The sequence below is a fragment of the Megalops cyprinoides genome, chromosome 3 (genome assembly GCF_013368585.1).
Source record: "Megalops cyprinoides isolate fMegCyp1 chromosome 3, fMegCyp1.pri, whole genome shotgun sequence".
In the NCBI taxonomy this organism is placed as follows: Eukaryota; Metazoa; Chordata; class Actinopteri; order Elopiformes; family Megalopidae; genus Megalops; species Megalops cyprinoides.
In genome coordinates this window covers 25,848,462-25,873,599 of record NC_050585.1, presented here as the reverse complement: position 1 = coordinate 25,873,599, position 25,138 = coordinate 25,848,462, and the positions used below count along the sequence as shown (strand labels likewise).

Genomic DNA, 25,138 nt, shown 5'->3' with positions numbered 1-25,138 from the left:
GAACTCATACATATGTCTGTGAGGACTCATAACCATTGCCAGACCAAGGGTTGTTCTGCATCGGGTGCACAGGCGGGACACAAGAGGAGTAGCTGACCATAGACGATCAGGGCATGTTAATACAATGATGCATGCAGAAGGTTCGGCAGATACATGTTTTCTGTGCACTGTGATTTTCAGCTTCCTGTTTACAATGACCAACTAAGGGGAAGGTTTCACTCAGTTTGATCAAATTAGAATGTATTGATAAAGTCAGAATTTTATGTTGCCTGGGCACCTTGGATTTACAAAATGTTTGAAGCTTTGTGTTATATTTAGCTAACAGTCAAATTATTTGCATTCAATGCAATACCAATTAATGTACATGTTCATATTGAATGGTCATATCTGTTAAGTAGGTACTTCTGTTGTTGCTTCTGAAAAAGGAGTGCTTGATGTTTTATATAACATTTTTGTGAAATGCTGATTTACCACTGATTTCAGTGTACTTATAAAAACATAAAACTTTAAAAGTTTCTGTGTCTTATTTTTCATGCTGTGGTGTTTGTTGGGTTGGCATTCATTCATAACATGAACATTAAAAATTGTGGTGGTGTTTAAAATATATCTGCTGAGAGGCCACTGGAATGAAAGGGTGGCTTCAAAATACATTTGGTAGGTTTTATTTGAATTGATTTTCTAGGATTCTTTAGCCAATAACAAAGAATGTGGTGATAGGTAAAGCAGGAGCCAGTGTTTTTTTTTTCCTTATAATTGGTGTTTCAGTATGGTTTCCCACGTAATTTAATAGGAGCAGGTAATTAGAATGGAGACAATGCCTGCATTCTTAAATTGCAGGGGAGCGTTTAGTGCTTCAGTTCATGGATTTTTTTTCCAGGGCTAAATGGGAAACACTCTTGAGTGGTGGAATTTCAAGTATTGCAGTGGCTTGTTTGGAATTGGGCCTTGTCTTTTGCAAAGCCCTGAGATTTGGTCTGAAGCTTTAATTGTGATGCACCCCAGATGTCACCAGGAGTAACCCTGCTGGTGAGGGTGGTCTTTGAAAGTGGAACAGCAAGAGAAGAGAGTGACAGTGGAGTCTCCTATCTCTTCACACCCAGAATGGTCTGAAATGAGCCTAGGTAGAGAGGGTTGTGTTAATCTCCCAAGAGTAGATGGGTCGGGGGAGGTGCGAGGTGTGAAGGGTGAAAGCATTACAGCATGGGGGTAGGAATGGAGGAGGAGGACATTGTGAAAAAAATACCCTACCTCCCTGGCATTGTGCTCCTAAAAAACTGCACTAACAGTAAAATTGTGAGAATGTATTTAATAGTTTGTCTTATTTTTTTATAACTTATTACAAGTAATGATTTCTAAAAACACATTCCCAGTGTAATCCACAGGAGTAATTGAGTTACCTCCACCCCCAGCGCCCCCCACTATTTCTAAGGTTGAATGGCTTAGTCTCGATAATGTGTTACATGACAATGCCATTTCCATTTGAGGGAGATTTTAACCATTGATGCTAATGAAGCCAATCTTCTTACATTTGTACTTAAATAAAACACGCCCTGCTGCATGACCCACATCTTTTAGCACTATTTTGTTCTACTTCAGCTGTAAGAAACAAGACAGGAGAGAAGAAACTACAGTTCAAAAAATCTCCCCACTATCCATACAACGTTTCAGGATTCGGGACTACGCTTTTAGGTTCAACTCAATGGCTTGAAGATTATAGGTGTGTTAAAACTGAAACCTGCCCTGAAGCTAGTTTCATGGGGACACCTAGTGAGTCCATTAGTTACTGCACATACTGTTAACTGAATCACGGCGTTAACCCGAGAGAAGGGAAGAGCACTGCATTCTCACAAACAATAGCACTTTTCGTTTTTTTGCATGCAATTAAAGGGATGCATTAAATTGATTATGCCGCAGTATTACAGTTAAAATACAGCACCAGTCCATTGTCTTATACAGGTGGATAGTACAGGTGAAAAACAACTGAGTATTTGGCGCATATGGTAAATAGATGTGTTACTGATTGCAGGTTCTCACGCATCACGTAGAGGGACTACGTTAAAACTGTTACAGGAGCAACTATAACAATGCATTTCTGTTGCAGCTCTCCCAACCGCAGCTTCATTTTCAAAGTTATTAAGAATATGCTATGTAGTCAGTAGACAGAACATGTGAAGATAGCTGGGGGAAAAAGTAACGACAGTGGCGTTTATCGACCACCACTCTTGCAGTATTTGCGTCCTTAATTTTTTAAATTAACATCTTTCATGTGATCTGTTTTTCTCAATTTAGCTATCTCGCGTCAGTCGCCCCATGTTGAAATTTGAGAGGCTTCACAGTCCACCGGCCATTGTTTTCTCAGTGGTTACTGTTGTGCATCGGACCATGCTCTCGCGTTACTTGGCTTTCTTTGGTCAGCTGACTTAGTACACACGAAACATGGCGTTCTGTAAAGGATGATTTCCTGGGGATGCAGGCAACAGACAAAATAAAGTAGCTAGCTGTCTGATAATTAAAAAAAAAACAGTAGTTGTAGAAAAGCAGGCACAGTCACTCCAAACATACGGAGTCCAATATACTGTTGTATCGCCATGGAGCACATAACCACGCCAAAGGTACGTAGACTGGCTATCTTGCAAGCTAGCTGAACCCTTTTCTGTAAGTAGCTAGCTAAGCTATCCTAGCTAGCGAACGTTAACTGCTAGGTAGTGCAGAACGAGACTGTTAGCTAGCAAGCTTGCTTGCTACATTAAGCCAGCTATCACGATTGATTAACTGTCTTACTGACTTTCGTTGATAGCACTTGACGACTTGAGCTAGTTAGCTAACATCAGTTAGTCTCTCCCAGATTCAGTGGCTGTTTTTGCTAACAGGCGAGTTGTACCAACTTGCTCCAGCTAAACGAGGAAAAATATATGTAAATAGAAAGAGATGATTTGGTCGTGTGGTAATCATAGCCAACTAGCTTGTCTGGTTAACCTTAATCATAACATAACGTATCTAAAAGCAGGTTAAGTCGGCTAATGCTGATGTTTAACGCAAATTGACGCATTTGAACGTTTGTCAAAACAAATTGAAAATTTGGTCATCCAACAAAATCAAGTATGAATTATTCCAAGCAGCCAGCCATGGGATGATGGTCCTGTATTTGTAAAAGCCTTGTTTGTACAGGATACGTTATGTACTTTCAGATTTAGCTAGCTGTAATGCGAAAGGGATTGATTGAACGACATAGTATTTTAATGCCAGTGTAGCTGCCATTAAAACTTGTACCACCCAAAAGGGTACAGATTCTTAGCTTTATACAGGTTGCAAGGACGTAAACAAAACCGTGGGAAGGAACATAGAGGAAAATAAGGTAACAATAACAGGCACGTGTTTTTAGGCATTTAGATATGAAGTGAATTTAGGGCTTGTTGGGTTAGCAACTCTACAACAAACTGTAGAGTTTGCCGAGCAGGATATGACAGTGCTCTCACATTATTGCAAGTCAGCAGAGAGGCAGGAACATTAACGTTCAAGGTTTCCTGGAACGCTCATGTCCTCTGTGTTACACTATTGTCTTCTAGAGGTTTTGAAAGAGTAATTTATGGAGAGGCATCCGTTTGTCAGCTGGTCAGGGGAACATATTTTCCTGAAGTGCAAAGTAGTAGAAAACCTCCTCCATGTAGTTTGTCTGCTGCGTGCTGACAATGGTGCTTTTGATTTGAACATGACAGGTAGAGCAAGTAAAGCTGTTGGACAGATACACCTCAAAGAAGCCAGCTGTCGGCACTCTGTATCTGACAGCAACACATCTTATCTATGTGGAGACAACCTCAAACGTACGCAAGGAAACCTGGGTAAGATCTGTTTAGAAAGTATAGCTCCTTTTCGTGTTTTTATGAAGACTGCCATGTTATGGCTCATTTGCACTTTGTCATGCTACAAACAAGAAGATGAATGCAGTCAACTTACAATGCTCGCATGTGGCCGGGACTGTTCATGTGCACACTTCACTGCACATTATAGAACAACTCGGTAAAAATACTAGGATCAAAAACAACCAGCTCCATACTGTGGAGTCCATCCAATATGCAGTAGTGACTTTGCTATATGCTAGCCTTTGTCTGTAGTTAATCATTTCCGGAGTTAGTGGACTGCTTCCACAAATCATTTCCTTCATTCAGGGTAATCAGGACAGTTTGTTGTCCGAATCCCAGTTTAAGCGGTGCCTCTCTCTCCCGTGGAGCAGATTCTGCACCATCACATTGCAACGGTAGAGAAGCTCCCGTTAACTACTATAGGATGCCCTCTTCTCATCCACTGCAAGAACTTCCGCGTCGCCCACTTTGTCCTCCCCCGTGAGAGAGACTGTCAGGATGTTTCCCAGTCCCTGCTCAGACTGTCTCAGCCAGGTACTGCTCCTCTTTCTCCTCTGCTGCTGAGATTTCTCATTCACTGTTGTGTTTAGTTGAACAAAGAGCAATAGTCTCCATTTTTCTCTGGGTAGCAAAAGAAGAAGAACTGTATGCCTTTCTTTACAACCCCAAACAAAATGAGACTGACAGAAAAGTTGGCTGGGGCACTGTGGATCTGAAGATGGAGTTCAAAAGAATGGGGCTGCCCAATGACTTCTGGGAGCTGACAGATCTCAACAAGAACTACGGGGTAACTTTTTCTTCTTTTTTGTTTGTGAGACATTCCGAACCTCATCATAATTTTTAATCAGACTAAATTCATCCAGCCAGGAGCCTCTTGTTATGTAACCAGCAAGTTATTAGCAGTTGCTAAAACTGAGATCATTTTGTCAGCACTATTTAGTGTCTGAAGTGTAAGTTGATGTGACTACAATGCAAGATTTTCCTGTATAGGAAGGTGTACATATGGCAGAAAGTAACTCTTTTCTCACAGCACCCATGTGCCTTGAAGTTAAGGGGTACAGAGGTTTATGCTTTAAGTAGAAGCACTTCAGGGATATCAGGGTAGTTCAGCTACTTGTTGTTATCCACAGATCTGCAGCACGTACCCCTCAGAGTTGGCCGTTCCTAAAGCGGCAAGCAAACCCACCATAGTGGGGAGTTCCAAGTTCAGGAGCAGAGGACGCTTTCCTGTTCTATCCTACTTCCATAAGGAGACTAATGTAAGTGAAAGTCACATTCCAACCTCTAAAGAAAATAACATAAAGACTAGTCTGCATAATTCTGTGAATGTCCAGGCTGTCCCTTGTGCCCTAGAGGCTTGCTTCTTGTTTAAAGGGGGTGTCACCTCTGTAGTTTTTTAATCTGCAATATCTGGGTATTGCAGTGTACTGTGCCTGCTTGTCTCTGTTCACATTGAGGGAGCTGTGGATGGCTATTTCGGTTGTAGCTTATTCCACGTTCCATAGTGTGATATAGCTTGGATGTACAAATACACTCCACAGGTAGGATGCCAGTCTGTCATAGTCTATCCCACAATTCCTCTCAATTGCCAAGAGCAAAGAGGCGGTGGATACGGCTCTTAAAGTCTTTGGTTTTACTCTGCCAAGGATAGAACCAGCAGCATTCTTGAAAAAGCCTCTGAGGTCATCAGACTGCGCCGTAATTTCTAAATTCCTAAAGCTCAGCACTGATATTTTTCACCTGTCCTCCCCCTGCACCAGGCTGCAGTCTGTCGTTGCAGCCAGCCCCTGTCTGGGTTCAGTGCTCGCTGCGTGGAAGATGAACAGATGCTGCAGGCCATCAGCAAGGCCAACCCGAAGAGCTCTTTTATGTACGTGGTGGACACTAGACCCAAGGTACGCCCACCTCTGCGTCCGCTTCAAGTGTGGTGTGTGGGAGGGGCTTCACCGTGGAGGTCCACCTCATAGACATAAGACATAAGAGAGCTTTATTGTCATTGTTCAGGACAATGAAATTACAGAAATTACAGGACACCTCTCCCTCCATGGTCTTTTCTTCCCACCAGTTAAATGCCATGGCCAATCGAGCTGCAGGAAAGGGGTATGAAAACGAAGACCATTACGCCAACATCAGGTTTCAGTTTGTGGGCATCGAAAACATCCACGTCATGAGGAACAGCCTGCAGAAGCTCATGGAAGGTGAGCAGTTTCACATGACTAGCGCACATATGGCTCTCACTCTCTGGATGCAGCAGGCTGTTCAGACAAATCATTTACCAGAAGGTTAACTTGTAACTTATTACTTGAAATTAAAACATGAGAGTAAAGGCTTAAAGTGCATATTCAGCAAAGGAGTGAACTAGTGAGGTTTAATCACTGGTAATTACTGTGTGGTGTGCTGTAAAAAGGCATATTTTCAATTGCTTTTGGCTCCCAGTGTGCACAATGAAATCCCCAACAATGAGTGACTACTTAACTGGACTGGAGAATTCAGGCTGGCTGCGTCACATCAAAGCTGTCATGGATGCTGGGGTGGTCTTAGCCAAGGTACGTTCCTGTCTGAACCCTGGCTGTTCTGTTGCTTACACCAAAGTGATTACTCTGTCTGAGTGTAGACTGTGTAAAAGTCCACATTTTACCCAGTCAGAATTCAGCATGTGTCCCTCAGCCATCTGTGAGTGTACTATGCTGGTAGTGGTGGCAGGGAAGGGAACAAGTTGTGAGGTGTCCCCCTGTCTCCGCCAGGCTGTGACAGAAGAGAAGGCCAGTGTGCTGGTGCACTGCTCAGATGGCTGGGACCGTACTGCACAGGTGTGCTCCCTCGCCAGCATCCTACTGGACCCCTACTACCGGACTATCAGGGGCCTGATGGTAAGGGCTGGCCTTGTTGTCTCCCATCACATCAGCAGGAAAGACTTGAAGTGTAGAGCAGGACCAGTGAGCATACAGCTGCAGATTCAATATTGCAGTCAGGCCCAGTTTGTTTCAGTTTAACTGCAGGCCTACAGAGACTAGAAGAAGTGTTAAACTAAATGTATGTGAGACACACAATTGGTATGATTTTCTGGATGATTGTCTCTGTTGAGCAAGGGAAGTATTTGAATCATAATAGTCAGGTATTCAGGTGTTATGAATCCAGTTCTTAATGAAACTTGTTTTTTGTTACTTAATTTTTAACATTGTTTCCTAAAATTATTAACAGGTCAGCTTGCCCTTGAGTGATTTTAACATGCCATTCTTTTTTGTCTCTCATCCAAAGGTTTTAATAGAAAAAGAATGGATATCTATGGGTCATAAATTCACACAAAGGTATTAACATTTAATGTCCTTTAAAATTAAATGAGCTGTGTCAGGTTGGTTTTTCCTCTGTGACCACATAAACTCCTTCATCCTCTCACAAATTCAGCTTCAGTGGTTGAAAACCCCGGGGTCTTTTCACAAAACCATTATTTTGGCACTTATTGCCTTGGTTACCTCGCAGAATAAAAGAAAATAGGTACTTCAAAACAATACTGTAAGTGAGCCAGTTTGGATTAATATTTCATTTGTGCCTCGCTTCAGAACTGGATTACCTGTTCATACAATATAACCCCTTTAAATGCACATGCATAGAGTCATTTGGTTAGAGGGAAGGAGGTGAGATGGTAACATTCTCATACATTAAAAATATGAAGCCTTAAGGAACAAGCTCACAAGGCAGCTTCACTGCAGGAGAAACAGTATTCTTCATACTTGAGAATATCTATCTTTCTTGCTACTCTGTGTGCTACAGGCAGGCTTAAAATATTCATTCCTCACAGTGTAACCTGCAGAGTATTTGATCCCTTTCTACCATATTTTTGGTAGAATTGACTGCAAGGCTGTTTTTAGAAAATACATTTCAAGTATACTCACATGCTCACCTAATTTCTTAAATATTAGTTAAAAATGATTTAATTTAAAAAGCAACCGTGTGCATGTGCATGCAGAAATTTAGGAGATATGTGTTATGAAAATGGTCATCTTCTCAGTATAGCATTCATTCTGAGGGGGCTGTGACACTCATTTGGTACGTTTTTGTTGGTACTCTTCCTCAACTTCCCCTATTTTCCTTCAGCCATTTTTGTGATTTAGATTGACATCATCGTACTGGTTGCAAGGATAGCATCCCAATAACATTCTAATCATTATTCTGACCACATTCTAATCGCTTTCTATAATCCCATTATAATTAATGTAGCCATTTTCTAATTATGTTGCATCATAATCCTAATCACATTCTTATCATGATGCTAACTACATTATGATTGCATTCAAACCATCTTCTAATCACTGTTTTCACAATATAATAATCTAACCATATGTTCTTAACATTTTAACTACATTCTAATAACATTCTGTCCACCCAGAGAAAAAATAAAATATAATCAGGGGACTTCCAGGCTTGTGCTTGACCCATTTGAATAGCTTCTTGTTGTTATAGTTATTATAAATATAAAAAAATTAACAATATTTAAAAAGTAAAATCTTTAAAGAGGCTGGAGTTGATTACTAAGTTCGATATTGTATATATTCATGATGAAGGCATTAGTATTGGTATTGCAATTTATATTTAAAGCCTTTTGTGTTGATGTTGGCATGGGCCACCATGAAATCTGGTGCATCTTTACTGTTTTCTCAAAAGCATTCTCCTTATATCCATCTACGCTCCAGGCTCTGCAGTGTAATATGTATCTTTTTTTTTTTTTTTTAACCAACTTTAATGCCACTGGCCACAGAGCACTTATAGAACTGAGACATTCCTCTCAGTGCTCTCAGAACACTCCATTGTAATCGGCTCGCTTAACTGAGAAGCATTGCTTTAATGGCTTCCATCTCACTTTTCCCTCTGGCTGAGCCACATGGTTAGGTTTCCAGGCAAGATCTTATATATTTAAAAGTTTTTTTTAGTCCAACTCAATTTAATGAAAAATGAAGGTTTTGTCACATCAGCTGTATATAAACATAACTCCTATGTAAAGTCCTTACTGTGCTGTTTTTAAACCTGGGATGGTTTTTAATTCATTGGGAAATACAGTCCATTTTTACAATAAAAACAAACAAGGACTGCTTTTAATCTGAAAACAGCCATTAACACAGTTATATAGCATTTTGACAATTTTAATGTGTTTTGCCAGCAAATGGAGTTTGTAACCAGTTAAAGTATAGCTAGTTCTGTTTCTACAAGTATGCATGAAAGATCCTCTTGTTGAAAAATGTAGCTGTTGTGTGCTGAGATTGGGGTCGCAACCATTTTGCCATAATAAATTGTCATTATGGTTTAACAGCCAAGTGCAATGGTTATGCACATAGATAGTTAAACAGGGATTGCTTTAACCTCTGCTAAATGCTTTGTGTCAGACATGCAAGGTTGATAGTGATCCTATTTTTGTATGAGAACAGTTGAAAAAAAAAAAACAGTTCTTGAACGAATTGTATTCTTTGAGTGCACACAAGCATTTCTGTTTATATCAGTGTGCATGTGCAGCATACAAATGTGTGTTTAAATATAAAACTCAATAAGAGAGCTGCCAATAAATGCGTTAATGTGTAAACTGTTTTCTAGGTGTGGACATTTGGAAGGGGACCCCAAGGAGGTGTCTCCGGTTTTCACCCAGTTCATCGAGTGCCTGTGGCATCTGATGGAGCAGTACCCCTGCGCTTTCGAGTTCAATGAAAGATACCTCATCGAAATCCACGACCATGTTTACTCCTGCCAGTTCGGGAACTTCATAGGCAACTGCCAGAAAGAGCGAGTCGAGCTGAAGTGAGTAGTTCAATTTTCTGTGCTCTGCCAGAAGTGAAATTATTTTGTGTTTGCATTGTGGTAATATTTCATGCCAGTGGCCTAAGTGGAGGTTAAAATATAAAGTTGGACCCTTTTGTATGCGGACACATAAGATGTGCAAACACAGACAGAAGTTTTAAGCCCCTCAGAATATGCATGTTATTAAAATCAGTTATTGGTAGTTATACATTAAAATCTATGGAATGTTAGTGCCACCCCGACTGTGAATACTTATGTTTTGCAGTGAAATGGCTTACAACCCCGGTGATGTGTGACGAGAGTTCTCATTGTATTATGCTTTTGTGTGTAATATTTACTGGCATGTGTTTTGTGCACAGTGAATGTAACAACTGTGCATTTCCATGTCCAGGCTAGAGGAGAGAACCTACTCTGTTTGGCCTTTTTTGCTGGAGAAGAGAGAACAGTTCGTAAACCCACTATACAAAGGCACCTCAAGGTTTGGTGTGCTGAGACCAAACACATTACCGTTCAATTTCAAGTAAGTTGAGATTTCCATCTAAACTCATTCTCTCAAAAATGCAGAAAAGGCCTCCTACATGCATGGATATAATAATTTGTGCCCGCTGTGATCCTGTTGACTTCAATGCAGCTCATCTGATTTATTACTGTTTTTTTTTTGGATCAATGATGTAGGAATGCAATAAACATAAGAATATTGTTGTCCAGGTTTTGGTGTGCCATGTATAACCGTTTCGATAAGGGAATGCATCCAAAGCAGTCGATTCTGGACCATCTGCTTACTCTCTCATGCCAGAAAGCAAAGGAAGAAGAGAAAGTGAAAGAGCTTCAAAAAGTAAGTGGATGTCAGTCTGTTTTTAAGTAGCATATTTTTAACAAAACAACCATCTTATTATGACTCTTGTTCTCTCATTCCAATCAAAGAAGTTGGCAGCCATCGATGGGGTTTTACCTAACCAAGTCCATCCATGCCCCGACAATGTCTCAGCCGGGCAATCCACTGTGGTGCCACCCGCCACCTGTGGCTCATCTGTCCATGAAGTGGAATGTACAACCCAGCTGACCAATGGCACTTCAGAGGAGACAGACTCAAGCACGGGCTCAGACAGCAGGAAAGAGCAAGTGGAATGGCCGGGCCCAGAATCCACCCTGACTATCACGAATGGCAAAACTGTTGCCATGGAGATTCCAGAAACCAATCGAAAGGCTGAAGTAGAATTTCCTAGAAACTCCACTGCAGCTGTGGAAGAGTAGTGCTAAGTAACCAGTTTTCCTCATCTTTCAGTAGCCACAAGAAGCTCATTAGGAATTAAGTGACATCCTACAGGGATGGCAGATTTCCAGTGTTCATTGAATCATTACTCTCTTTGTACAGGACCGTATGGATGGTAAGTGATATGATAGTTAGTTGCAAGCTGAAAAGAGACAGAAACTGTGCATGTGTGACAGGAAATTTCCTCACCCATAATCACTGGGAGGGCAGTCTTTCCATGGCCTCATTTTTGAATGTTTTGGTGAAGTTTGCAGTTGACTGTCAGCTTTTTATAGTGAAAGATTTGTGAACTTATGTTCATGCACTGCAAGTAGAAGCAGTAACTGTTAAAATATGGTTGTAAGGGACACATTCTTAAGCATGAAAATATTGAGCTTGTGTCAGCATTGTATTTACTTGTGGATAGCCAGCTCTTATAAAGGGACAGCGGTAGCACAAACACTTAATAAAGGGAATACATTCCAAACATGTAGCCCACAATTAGTCTTGGTTTGTAATGGTTTCACCTTACTATGAGCCTACATTTCTGCTATAAGCTAAGGCTAAATGTTCTTGTTTTGTACATTTTGTTATGTATTCCGGTTACATACAAGAACATGGGTTTCAATAATTTTTCTACGTTGAGGTTTGTTTTGTCTGGAAATTGGAAATGCATTGTCATTACTATGCATAACCCTTTGAGCAATATAGCATGCCTAATGCTATTTTGTTGAAAAATCATCTTTTTGAATTATGTATTGAATAAAAATTTAATCTCTCTCTTTAATGAAAGTAGCATACCCTAAATATGAAAAAAAAATTATGCAATGGCAGTATGTGTCTGTCAGTTCTTGTATAACTCTTTGCACACTGAGCATTTTGGATGTGCCAAAGTGCCATCTATCTCTCCTTTTCCCCTAAAAACATCTTAGCCATATCTGAGGATATTAATGGCTTACAAAATGAGTGTTGATGCATGCAGTTCACTGGTATGATTGTAATGTATGAGAGTGTCCCGAATATAGTGGCCAGTTTGGTTAGCAGTCATGGGTAGGGAAGCTAGATGTGATCAGTATTATTTTAGGTAAGTTTGTTTTATCAGAGTACGGTACTGAGTGTGCTTAGCTCACCATTCAGTAGAACAGCCTGCTGTGCTTCCCCTCCAGTGCAAAAGTCGAACAAATTGTTGTTGTGTGCCTCTCTCAATACTACGGTATCTAAAGATGCCTGCATAGGATGTTAAATGAGACAGACACTGGGAGAATAATTTTTTATATTCATCTATTCTTGTCGTTTATTTTTTTGCATATCGATGTACACATATCTATTTGTTAATTCTTGTTTTTCGCACTCAAAGCAATAGTACGTAAGACTGTAGAAAAGACTCTCATAATGAAAAAATATGATTAAGTACACTGGCAGTTTAAAATTATCCTCAAGACTGGAACTAAATCAAAACTTTGGCACACCCACTACAAAGGAATTGCAGAAGTAATTATCAATGGCCATTGGTTAACTGTCATGTCATGTGGTTCCCCAAACTGAAAAATGCTAATATCTATTCCTATGTATGTATTCCTTTCTGACCCAGTTTATTTTGTTACTGGCAAATGTAGCAACCTCTGCACAGACACACAATGCAATCCTATGATATCTACGCATACCACCTTGTGTGACAAGGGGAACCCTGACCCACCTACCCATCCCTATCCATGCTACAGTCACTCTAGCCAGTTGGTTCTGTAACTGTCAGCTCTTGTTCTCTGTCAGAAAATGACATGGCCAAATTCAAATCCAAGCTAGAGGGCTCAGTTTGCTCCCTTCTTAACAAGACTGAGCAAGTGCTTCATCTTACAGGGCCATTCGGATGCCCCTAATGATAATATTTTAAAACCTTTCTCTTTTTTTGTCTAGTGGGCACAAGTTTTGATTTAGGATGGGCCAGTTTTGGGTTTTGAATATTTGTGCTATGGGAGATGGGAGATTTTTTGTGACTCAAAGACTGAAAAAATGAGATGATGACCATGATCCTAATTCTAAAGGGATAAAAGCTTAAGCAATGTAAATGAAATGATTAATTTTTCTGCTCTTAGCAAATAATTGACTGAAGTTTGTAATGCTAAAAGGAATTAACTAAGCTGTTCTGGTAAAGTTCTGTCAATGCGTCCTGTATAAGCCCTTGTCATAAGGACTACCCGTCTATTCTTGAAACTAAGAATGTTGTCCAAAGAAGTCATTTGAAGGCAAAATTTTAGCCACTGTTAACATTTGTGAAATGATGAAAATGACACCACTCAAAGTTAGTGGGTTGTCGCTTTCGATACACATAAGTCTATAGTGGCAGCCTGCTCTTCCTTAGACATCTGTAAGCTGTTGTTTTCACATCCACCTGGTTGGATGTGTGACTATTTCTGTCATGTTAAAAATGTTAGAAAATATTAATGAGGCCATTTTGATTTGTTAAACGATTGTGTGTGTGTGTATATATATATATACACACACACACACATACACACACGCTGCTGTTCATTTTAATTTGCAAGGCCCTGATTTCAGGTCATATGAGCCATGTTTAAACAAAAATAGTGTTTCTGAAAGTCATCTGGTTTGAAAGGGATAGAGCAGAACAAGAGAAAGAATGTCATTTGGTTTGAGTTTTTTTTTCCCCCTTGTCTTCCGCATCAGAAGCAATTAATGTCAAAATAAAATAGATATTGTCAATATTGTACAGACATGTAAGCACAGAATAATTGTCTTCAGTACTTGCCCATTTGATTAGACAGAATTTGAGACTGTTGGACATTATTAGAGGGAAACATGCTTTTTTCAAAGAAGGAAAAGTAAACCCTTTCCACAAAAGCCATGAGAATTGTGGAGTTCTGTGAAAATATTTCTAATTTACTTATTTTGGATGTTTTACTTTAGGTACAATTGATGAATAGTTAGTTAGTGTAAACATTTTCAAATCCTTCTAAACGTTTCTCACAATAATGCTTCATCATGTAAAATGTACACACATATAAGCATTGAATGTTGCAACTGTTGCCAGTATAGATCTTTACAGTGTAAAAAGCAAGTTATTTGAACTGCTTTGAAATACGTTTGTCAGTCCTCTTTAAAACACTGTACATCTTTGCCTATTCTGCTATTGTAAGAGCACAATGCTATGTTGATGGATATTTCTGCATTATTTTCTGTAAAAGTATTTTGATTCAGTTTTATTATATCACACAGTAATCTAAAGCAGCAGCTGAAGCATTGACATTTGTTGCAAAAGGGAAAGAGTATTTTACTCTGTGTTACATAGTTTTATTTGGGTCTTTTAAACATAGGATCTGTGTAGTTTTCTGATGTGTAATACTTTCATGACTTTTGTACTGTATTTGATAATTGCACTTGTTTCATTTTTTTTCTTCTTTAAAGTCCTTGAAAGAACATTTTTGTAAGAAGTGCATCTTTTCCAAAATAAATGTTCTTAACATGTGATGTCCATGCTCTTTTTTTCTTACCTTCACAATAGTAATGCTATCACAACACTGTTATGCAAAACATTAAACATGCGACTATTAATTTGAGCATTATACATTATACATTGACCCCAACAGATGTAAAAATTAAATGATGAATCAAATTTAGTCTAATCCATACCTTAACAGAATAGGAGTAAAACCCAGAAATTAGTAATTAATGATTAAATTAGTTTGCATGACAGGAAAACAGCTAAACTAACATACAAAATCTGTTTCTTAATATAAAAACAGGTGATGTACATATATTCATTTATTGTTCTTTTATTTTTAAAAAGACAAACATATTCCCTGTCCCACACTCTTGAGCCCAAAACAGCAGCAATTTGAAAAGAATCTAGTGAATCTAGCAGTTCCTAACCCAGACCAGTGGTTAGAAATGGTTTTCATCTTTTGTCATGTTTGTAGATGTTTATGAAAAGTGAAAAGATACCTTGGTATTGGTATGCAGTGCTGTTCTGCTTTGTCTCCATATGCACATATATTGTTTAAAAATGCAACAGTATTTATTTCTAAACCTTCGTATGTCAGGGTTCATGACACTTCTCATTCACTTAAAACTCCAAATTAGGAACATTTCCCCAAACAGTCTTACAGTACTACTAAAACAGAAATAGAGGATTTGATGTTAAAACAATTTGCACAAAAATTTCCCGTAACTGTAATATTTTCTAATAGCACATCTCTGTGTCTCAGATCAAGTGGAATAATGACATCTCATTGATCATAAGGCTGTCACTTTGTTTTTCACTGCCCTGTTATTGCTAGTCCTATGAGATATGTCTGCTGTGACTTAAATTATTTGTATGAAATGCATTTAGTGGCAATGTCATGGTCAAGAGTATAAACAAGAGACCAGATTTTTTTCAGGTTCGATGCTCATTTTTTGGTAAGATGTAATACATAATCGGAGAATTTACACGTGATGCTAGTAACCTAATGAAGAGGTCACAATGACCGCGAAATAGACAATTTGTCGTCTTTGCCCATGGTGACAGTATTTATAAGAAAATGTACTTGCATAATTAAATATGTATTTTGGATAAATGCATGCGTTTCATATATCAAACTATATCGAGGTAAACCACTAAAGAATATATGAAAAGAACTAATTACGTCACCTCACTTCAAAGGACAGCACAAGAACATCCCTTCAGAACCTTTAGGGAAAAGCTATTTTAACATTGGCTAGTATTCTGAAGCTGTGCAACAATTGGACAATTTAATGTCAGTCACAACACATCCACCAGTTAACGTCCAATCGGTTCTCAGTTGAGGGGTGTGACGGCAGCGGAAGAAGGATCTTGCAGAATGCGGTGTTTGGATGGTTAGAAATGTATTTTCTACGTCTCGTTTAACAACATAACATAACGTCGCCTTATATAGGTAAGTGCACTTCTTCAACGCTTCATTAATCATACATTGCAGAAAAATAAGAAAATGACCTACACACCGTTTCGTTAACGTTAGCTGATTATCTATCTGGCAAATGCACCCTTAGTGATAGTGTGAATTTTGCCAGCTAGCAGTGCACCCTGTGGAAAATATCAGCTGCTGTAGAATATTGAACATACAGGAGTATCCTCGTTGTATTTGTGCATTGGTTACTACTTTTTGCTGCATTTACTTATTAGATAGCGAGTCTACCTATTTTGCAACTCGAGTGCTTTTGTCAAGTCCGTTTTAACGTGATGCCAACTGGTTAGCTAACTAATCCTGGACTAGTCGTTAACAAGATATCGATTTGCATTTGACGTCATCTTAAAGTAGACACTTATCAAAACAGTAATGGTATTCTCTTTTTTTTTGGATTGAACTGACCAGTGTTTATTTTAAACATCATCATACAACCTTACATAAAATATAAAAAATGTGTTGAGAAATGACCACACACAAGACTATGTTTTGAGAGAATCATAGACATGGTTTGTAAAAAAAAAAAAAAAAAAAGGTAGAGAGAGATAGAGAGAGGGAAAAAAAACTTTATCTATCATTACTTTCTCCCAGGTTGTTTTTCATGTTCCAGACTAAACGTGAGGACGACGGGGACAGCGGTGAAAGCCGACAACTCAACCAGGCAGTGTATAAAGACGATGACAAACTCCTGTCAGAGCTGCTCTCCCAGGAAAGGTACAGAAGGTTTATCAACGCCAGGAGCGGCTGGGGTATTCCAGGCACCCCTCTCCGGATGGCGGCATCTAGGGGCCACCTCAAGTGTCTGGAAGTCCTCCTGGCCCACGGTGCTGAGGTTGACAGCCTGGACGTGAAGGCCCAGACTCCCCTCTTCACGGCCGTCAGCGGAAAGTATCTCAGCTGTGTCTTGGCTCTGCTCAAGGCAGGAGCCAACCCCAACGGCAGTGTGTACAACAACTGCTCTCCTGTCCTCACTGCGGCTCGGGAGGGCGATGTGGAGATCTTGAAGGAGCTCCTGCGGCACGGCGCAGAGGTCAACGCCAGGTCCAAAGTTCTGCTGTGGGCTTCAAACGCGTCTGTCTCCAGTGGTCCCCTCTATCTTTCTGCAGTTTATGGGCACTTGGATTGCTTTAAGGTCCTGCTCCTGTACGGGGCTGACCCAAATTACAACTGCACAGATGAGAAGCTCTTCAGGAGGATCAAGCAGCCTAAAACAGTGTTGGAGATGTGCCTCAGACACGGCTGTGGAGTAGAGTACATCCAGCTCTTGATAGACTTTGGGGCAAATGTTTACCTCCCCACTCTCATTATAGACAAAACTACAAAGCAGAATGAAGCAGTGGAGCTGTTACTGAAGGAGAGAGGTGATGTTACTTCCCTGTTACGGAAGAAATTTGTAGGCTCATATTATATGTGATGGCTGTCACAGATGAACAAATGACAGCAGTGGTAACTACTTAAATTTGACTATCAGAGTCATTGTAATCAGCAGTGATGTAATACCTCGCTAATTAGTTTCATTACCACAAGCATGTTAATTACTGCAAGGTCAGTAGGTGACTAAGCAATTCTTTTCTCTTCTCCAGGTTGTCCAAAATCACTGATGTCGCAGTGTCGGCTTGCTATTCGAACACACCTGAGAAATATCAACAGGATGCATTGCATTGACGATCTGGAAATGCCACCAGTCCTGAAGAACTTCTTAAAATATCGGACAGCACCGACAAGGAGCTTAACATTCTGAAACATGCAAGCAACTGTGCCTTGGATAAAACATACATAAACTATCTAAATTATGTTGCTCTAAATTATCATCAGTTTACAGCATGCATGAAATGCAACATTGACAGAGATTAGTCTTTTATGTTAGTTTTATTCATTTTAAAGTCAAGTTTGTGTATTCTTTCTCCACATTTTATTTCATTAATACTGCATTTTCATTTACAAGACATGATCTGCATCATTGTTCCATAATGGGTTGCAGAATAATGGGTTGCAGAATTGCAAAATGCATATACTGAAAAATCTACCAGAAATGTCTATTTTCTATGTTGTCACTGGCCTTTCTGTTCTGCTCTCCTCAGCAAAGTGTATTTAACATTAAAAGATACATGATATGTTCTCTGCTACATGTTTTAAATTCTAGACGCACGTTGTTTTGGAGTATAATCAAAAGTACTGTGCTAACTGTGAGTGATTTTCAGAGCTTGTGACAAAAACTGGATAATCAGCTTCTCTCATGAATGAAACCATGTTTCATGCCTCAATAAAGTGCTGCCATGTATAAGTCTGGCCTTTTGTTATTTTAGTCGAATCAGAATTTGTTTGAATGTAAGCATTTTACATCAACGACTCTAGTTCAAAATGGTTCTAAGATCAGTTTGGAATTGGCGAATCAATTTAACAGGGCGTTTCAAGCTGTTGCGTTTGATAATGCTGTTTTCCCTAAATTACGCTAGGTGTCGTGGTAGCTAAACTTGTCTATGGAGTGAATATACAGAGAAGGAATACGCCCATCAAAAGGTTTATTGATGGATTACCATAGCACGACTTTACACAGTGCTTGACATTGTCTATATGCTAAATAATTGCATTTATAAATTTAAGATACATGTTTTCCAGGTTGAGAGTCGTTTGCTTAAGTATGTGAGGATTGTCAACGAGGGCTCTCGTTAAGGTAGCTTTATCATCCCTCGTGTAATTTTTGGAGTAGAACGTTAAATTTAAGCATCACCCATTTAAAGTATGAGGTGTTGATTATGCCTGAAGCTTATATTCCTTTTTTAAAAATGCCCCGCCCACGGATCGAACGAAGTTCTCTCTTCTGTTTCACAATTGGACCGTTACTCGATCGCTCACGTTCTGTTGCGTACAGCCCCGCCCTGGTTTGTACTACAAGTACCAGTATGTAGCCAGTCTTTGAGTTAGCAAGCTACAGTGTTTCAACAGGAGGCAGTGTCAGTGGGACGCACTGAACAAAGTGAACCAGCTATTGGGTTACAGTTTCACAGAACGTACAGGTCTTATTTACCGGATTAGCTAACAAAAGGTAAGCCATTTTCTTATATTATAATTGCTTCATATAACAATGTACTTAGAAAATTGACACTGGATGCTGCCTAGTCAGCAAGCATGTAGCTAACGTTAGCTGCCCAGCTAGTTAAGTTCCCTCTATGTTGTAGCTAGCTTGCTAGCTAGCAAGCCACCTTTTTGAGAAAAAATCATTAGGTAGTTGGCTAGCTTGCGTCTTCGCTAACTAGCACTACAACCTGTGTTGTAAGATATCGTTTTGTCAACAGTTTGCACGGATTTGAAACGTTCCATTGTGCTTATATCAGATTTCAGTACTACGACAACATTTTCCTATTCACAGATTTGAGGGTTAGCTAACGAGTTAGAAAACCTGCTAGCTCCCTAAGCTACATATCACCAAGCAGGCCCCTATGCAGCTGTTATGAGCAGAGATTTGTTGTGGTTGTCTGTGTACATGCAACTGCCTGTCACGGAATTCACCTTGGTCAGGTTAAATGACTCGTCAGTTAATGTCTTAGTTTAGTTTTGGTGCCTGGCTGCATTGTCAGCTATTTGTTTACCTCCATGGTGAACACAGCCAGTAACAGAGGGGCAGCCACCACTTGCTGTGTTGTACAGGTTTAACTAAACTGTTCCTTGACTTGTCGTCTTTCAACCGGAACATCATATTGTCTCGCTATCAGTACAATGTAGATATAACGTTATGTTTGCATCAAGTGGGAGACAAACTGTGGGGTTTAGTCTTCATTCAAGAGCCACAGCTTTATTCTTTAAGCACTATGTTATTCATTATTTAATAACTGCAGACACAATGGCGAGATCTGTGTAAGCTACATTCCCTAAGACTAGATTTTGGTGAGGCAGATTGAAACAAAAACCCAGCCAGAGACAGGGTTTCCCAAACGGGATTTGGCCCATAAGGTGCTTGCCACGGGCAGCTACCTGCATTTGTGGTGATTATAAATGTATACATAAGGCTTGTAGCACCTGTACATTTGTGTGTTAAATTGCATGTGCTAAAGGAGATAGTCAGTTGTTTTCCCTTTGTGTAATATTCGTAGAAACGAAAATATTGTGAAAACAGTTGGATATCTCAGACACCTTCAGAAGTAAGACTGAGGTGGACACTTTATAGTCTGAGATACTTTTTTGTAGAAATCTAAAATCTGCATGGGCAGAAGAGTGTTTGAACATTGTGTTCCTGGGAGATTTGCCATTCATGGCATGCTTTGGGGTGGATTCAAACTATTAGGAAAAGTAGATTATTTTTTAAGGGCAAATAAACATTGCTGAGTTTTTTTTTTTTTCTTTCTTAATGGAGTGTGCCTGTGACATGGGAAGTAATTTTCCTGCATTTTATATGTATACATGTTCCATTAATGTGAAAGTTAATTAATTCCTTCATGTACCCCTGGTTGATTTTAATTACTCATAACTATTCTGTAATTTGTAATTGATGCTTCCTTAATAAACATTTCATACCAATCACATTTCTCAATGAAAGTCTCACAGGATTGTTGCAGTTCTTCATGATATTAAATTGTTTGAGGTTATACCTTAATTTGAGATTATATATTTGCATTTGATCAATATATTGCTTAAGATTTTTCAGGTTAGTGAGCAAGCCTATTGGTGTTTGCTAATCTGTATTACACATTTTTATGTTAGAGCTATAATTCAGTGGACTTCTATAATGCAAATGGAAGATAACACGAATGTGCGTGTTGAAATTGGTTATAGAGCCAGCCATGTGATTCAGCAATGTCATGAGAAACAGCTTTCAGTAGCCTGATTGTTAACCCCCTGATTGTTTGTGTTCTTTTGTTTAAATTGCAGAAAAGAAGATGGCATCACATGGTTTTGAAGAAGACCCTGACAGCAGTGTTTTCAGCCATGTTCATAGCTGAGCGCATCCTCCAATAGACGGCGTTGCCATGGAGCCCGGCAGAGGAAGTGAGCCGACTAGCGAAACAAAGCCTTTGTCTGATGCCTGCGAGGAGACAGCTAGGGGGAGTGAGGCCCTGCAGCCTGAGGCCGAGCCACCATCTGAGTCCCCTGATGCCAGTCCTCCCGAACCACAGCCGCCTGGGAAGCTGAGGAAGACCGCGTTCAAGCTCTTCGGAGGACGCAAGAGCATCTGTGCCTTGCCCAGTTTCTTTGGCGGGAGGAACAAAACACAAGGAAAGGGGTCTTCGAAAAAAGGAATAAGCAAGAGCAAAACTCATGACTGCATCAGCAAAGTCAGCTGGGAGGAAGGCAGAGGTGCAGGATGCGTCCCATCAGGGGACTTTGAGTACCACTGCCAGAAGGGTTCAGCTGGAAGGACCCTGACCAATTCTGTAAGTGCACATACCGTGAACGACCCTGGGAAAAGGACAGAGTTTCCTAAAGGGGAATCGTGCCACCTGCTCACCTCGGAGGCTGGTGATCACAAACTGGGTGTGGAAAAATCCTTGTCCTTCCCTCGTCCAATGAAGGGACTGAGGGGGCTGTTTAGCAGCATTAGACGTCATAAAAAGAATAAAAATGTTGAATCTGAGAAGAGCGAGGTATTTGAATTGTCTGTAGACATCCCTAAAGACTTAGTCCCTGTCTCTGAGTCAGGGGTTAGTCATCATCTGGGTAGTTTGGCAGAACCCAATGTGCCTACTGGAGTAAATGTCAAAGAGCGCTTTATTATTACTAATGAATGTATTGCAAATGAAACTTTGCCTGAAAATGAAACTGCCCAAATCAAACTCGACAGTCAATCTTTAAAGGAAAGTCAGTCTTTGAAAGACACATGTAATGATGTGGGGGAGAGGACAGGGGCTCTGAATGCAAATGGAGAAACACTCTGTTCAAACTCAGAGTTCACCTATATCCCCAATGTCAGTACTCATTCTGCTGAGAACGATCAGCCTTCTGTTCACTCCTCAGATCAGATCAGCTTAATTTTTGGCGATGTTGCCTCTTTGAAGAGCTTTGATTCCCTCACTGGCTGTGGGGACATCATTGCCGATCAAGACGATGACAGTGTCGCTGAAAGCACTGTCTCAGGAGAGCGTAGTCGAAATGCCGGAAAAAGGAGCTCCTGCTACGTCACTTACCAGGGTGGAGGGGAAGAAATGGCCACCCCTGATGAGGTTGATGAAGATTACCTCCAGGGCTTGTGGGAAAATGAGGCTGCGGCGGACGTTTGCTACACCTCCAGCCAGCAGCCCGATTTTATGGAGCATGATGAAGTCCTGCAGCCGGCTCTGCCCTCTCCTGAGATGGAAGCCACTTGCAATCACACCATCCCACATGCTGTTGTTGATGTTTCCCTTACACCCGGGGATGTTTTGACCCCACAAAGTGACCAGCAGGAGTCTGTCCCCAACAGTGATGAGGGTTACTACGATTCCACTACCCCTGGGCCAGATGACGATGTGGATCGAGGTGTTGGTAGGTTAGGCAAGGAGAGACTACCGAGGGACAGTTACAGTGGAGATGCTCTTTATGAGCTCTTTGAGCCAGATGAAAGCCTCATGAGTCCCCCCCTCCAAGACGAGACCTTCGAGACGCAGCCACCCACCCCAGATCCATTGGAATTTTTGGGGGTTAAACTGCAGAGCAACGACTCAAAATTATACCCTGGGCTGAGCCACAAAACCGGACTCATGGAAACAGAGGAGGCTCGATTAGCTAAAATACAGCAGGAGCTGCTCTGCTGTGAACTGCAAGGCATACAAAAAGCATCCAAAGAACTGGCTGTGCTAGCCAAGGGCAGATATTTCCAAGAAAAAAGCATCAGTGATTGCATTCCCAAACTGAACAAACCACATCAGAGTGGTCTCAAGGAGGAGCAGGCCATCTTACAGGTGACAAGTCAAAAAGGAAAAAGTGTGCAACAGGGATCACTCAACCTGAAAGACAGTAAGAGTGAGATTCTCTCTTGCAATGGAGGGAGCAGTCAGAAGACGCATGATCAGCCGTACATAAAAGCAACCGAAGCAGTTTGTTGCACACATGTAACAAAGATGCCTCACCCTTTACAAGAATTGTCATCATACACTGAGCAAAGCAATCAAATGGCCGCTCTGACAGAGAACAGAGGAAAGACACATTGCTCCAACAAAACTGAGGCAGAAACTGAGTATGACCAAACTGTTTGTTTTTCCCAGGCTTTGGTGGACTTCACAAAACATTCCAAGCTCTTCAACAGTCTCTCTGATGGTTTGGAGAGTTCTGATTCAAGTTCTTCTTTTGCCCAGAATATGCAGGCACTTCCTGCAATGGTCACGTTTGATGTTGTTGATATGGAAAATGAGGGAGAATGTGATCGCCAAATAGAGATGGTCACCGATGAGGACATAGTGTCGCCCCACGAAGCTTATGATGAAAGCTACCTGCAGAAGGATGCTTTCGCTGAATGTGATGATAGAATGTTCAACTTCTATGACCAGAGTTTGTTTCTTAGGAACAGCTGGGGGGTTGCTAGTCTCCCAAGGCACCTCAGCCTCACCAGGGTCAATCAACCCATGCCAGCCCCACTGTCCTTAAACAGGAGAAGCAGGTCTCTAGACACTGACAGCCTGGAATTTGAGGTGAGTGATATGTATCTAGCACAGCCTAGAGTTGGCCCCTCTTTGAATCACGTAACCAGAACAGAAAGAGACTCCAAGAGGGTGTCTTCCCTCCACCGCAAACGGACTGGGGACTCTACAAGCTCAGAGCCGAGGGATAGCACTGATCTCATGGTTGTTACACAGCAGCAAGAGTCTGCAGGGTCCTTCATGCGCCCTTCAACAGATGGGAAGAGGGTGTGCCAGGTGCAGGGTCTTGCTCCAGCTCAGAAAGACAGGGCAAAGCCGCCATGCGGTCCAATGAGGCGACCGGAAGCTCAGCCAGTTGGCCGCCCACCTAACTGGAAAACCCGGCCGCAGATTTCGAAGCGTGCAGTGGAGGACCGGGTGGCCTGTAACACTATGCCACAGAGCCCTGGGCACTTAACTAGACCATCTCATCTGCCCTTACAGTCTGGAGACTGCATCTCCCACCAACCCCAGCGCACTTTCACGGGGACGTCCAGAGAGAGTTTGTGTGACAGAACTGATTGTACATCAGATGACAGAAGTGAGGCGTACTTCTTGAAGAATTACGCCTTGACACAGTACTCGGATTCCTCCCATCAGCACACCAAGGTCAAACCCATTGGGGTCACCCAAGGGGTGCCTCATTTTCACTCTGACATCAGTAATGCATCAAAACCAGCCATCTTCCAGGAGCACCGAGAGTTCATCAGTAAAGGCAGAAAAGCAGTTGATGCGGCATTGCCTGTTGAATGTAACAAACGCACTACATAGATATTATCCTATACACATAAAGCTTTTAGGTTTTTAAATTTTTTTATTGTGTTTGTATGTAGCCAGTGTTGTCTTCTCACATGCCACCAAAGACACCTTGCTGTATGTTTACCCCACTGATAACTTAACTGGCTTAATAGCTTACCCCTTTTTGACACTTGTGTATGTATTATTTTTTAGGAATGCTAACAGCACACCTCATGTACTTTAATTGTACTGTATAGTGATGTAAAAAATCATGAGGCAAAGTGCTGCACCAATCAAAAAGCTAGCAATTTTGAAATCCAGCCTCGTAATTATTCAGCCTGTTTTATGCTCTTCGTCTTATTAAAAATGAACCTAGATTTGAACTTTGTTTCATAATTTCATATTCATATGCCAGTATTTTCAAAGGTAGAGTAATGAGAAGCATTTAGTGAAGCTATTTTTATCTGGTAAGCTAATATTTGTTTGCAAAAAAAATTTCTTGGAAGGAAAGTGCTCTTTTGCCTCATTCTAGAAGGTACTGGAAAATAATGTAAGAATTATGTATTATAGTAGGTGTTTTGTGAATCTCTCTTACATGTACAACCATTGCTCAGGTGCAAGTGTTAGCATCTTGCAGGACATTTGAAGGGGCTTTGTCTTTGGAAAATGTCTCTGAAAGAACAGCGGGATCACATTTAAAAAGCAGTTCCACGTGCGCCTGACACTAGAAACATGGTAGCTGTACTTGTCTAGTGGCTATATTTTCCTTTTTAAGCCTAGGTTCTTTGGAACTTTGGAAATATGTTACAATGTTTTTGATGTTTACAATTTTTTTTCTTTGGTGCTGTTTAGATGTAGGTCTTTTTTTCTGCTGGTATTGTGTGTCATTAATATTTAACTACTCTCGAAGAGGCAGTATGTCTCTTAGCCAGTTTTTGAGTGAAGATGATTGTTTAAAACAAAAAAAAGTACTGA

At 40.6% G+C, this 25,138-nt stretch overlaps 3 protein-coding genes across 3 annotated transcripts; all 3 read left to right on the top strand.

Moving 5' to 3' along the window:
* The first annotated feature begins 2,424 nt into the window (after nt 1–2,424).
* On the top strand, nt 2,425–13,370 carry mtmr8 (myotubularin related protein 8). Its single transcript, XM_036524265.1, has 14 exons — nt 2,425–2,612; nt 3,717–3,839; nt 4,232–4,394; nt 4,490–4,647; nt 4,991–5,119; nt 5,621–5,755; nt 5,926–6,058; nt 6,297–6,406; nt 6,605–6,730; nt 7,119–7,168; nt 9,444–9,644; nt 10,036–10,164; nt 10,353–10,479; nt 10,569–13,370. The coding sequence occupies exons 1-14, from the start codon at nt 2,589–2,591 to the stop codon at nt 10,896–10,898; spliced, it is 1,938 nt and encodes a 645-aa protein (XP_036380158.1). The 5' UTR covers nt 2,425–2,588; the 3' UTR covers nt 10,899–13,370.
* A 2,344-nt stretch (nt 13,371–15,714) lies between these two features.
* On the top strand, nt 15,715–18,108 carry asb12a (ankyrin repeat and SOCS box-containing 12a). Its single transcript, XM_036524266.1, has 3 exons — nt 15,715–15,809; nt 16,431–17,200; nt 17,423–18,108. The coding sequence occupies exons 2-3, from the start codon at nt 16,441–16,443 to the stop codon at nt 17,578–17,580; spliced, it is 918 nt and encodes a 305-aa protein (XP_036380159.1). The 5' UTR covers nt 15,715–15,809; nt 16,431–16,440; the 3' UTR covers nt 17,581–18,108.
* Nucleotides 18,109–18,772: 664 nt separating this feature from the next.
* amer1 (APC membrane recruitment protein 1) lies at nt 18,773–24,493 on the top strand. Its single transcript, XM_036524496.1, has 2 exons — nt 18,773–18,885; nt 20,706–24,493. The coding sequence occupies exon 2, from the start codon at nt 20,804–20,806 to the stop codon at nt 24,194–24,196; it is 3,393 nt and encodes a 1,130-aa protein (XP_036380389.1). The 5' UTR covers nt 18,773–18,885; nt 20,706–20,803; the 3' UTR covers nt 24,197–24,493.
* The last annotated feature ends 645 nt before the right edge of the window (nt 24,494–25,138 follow it).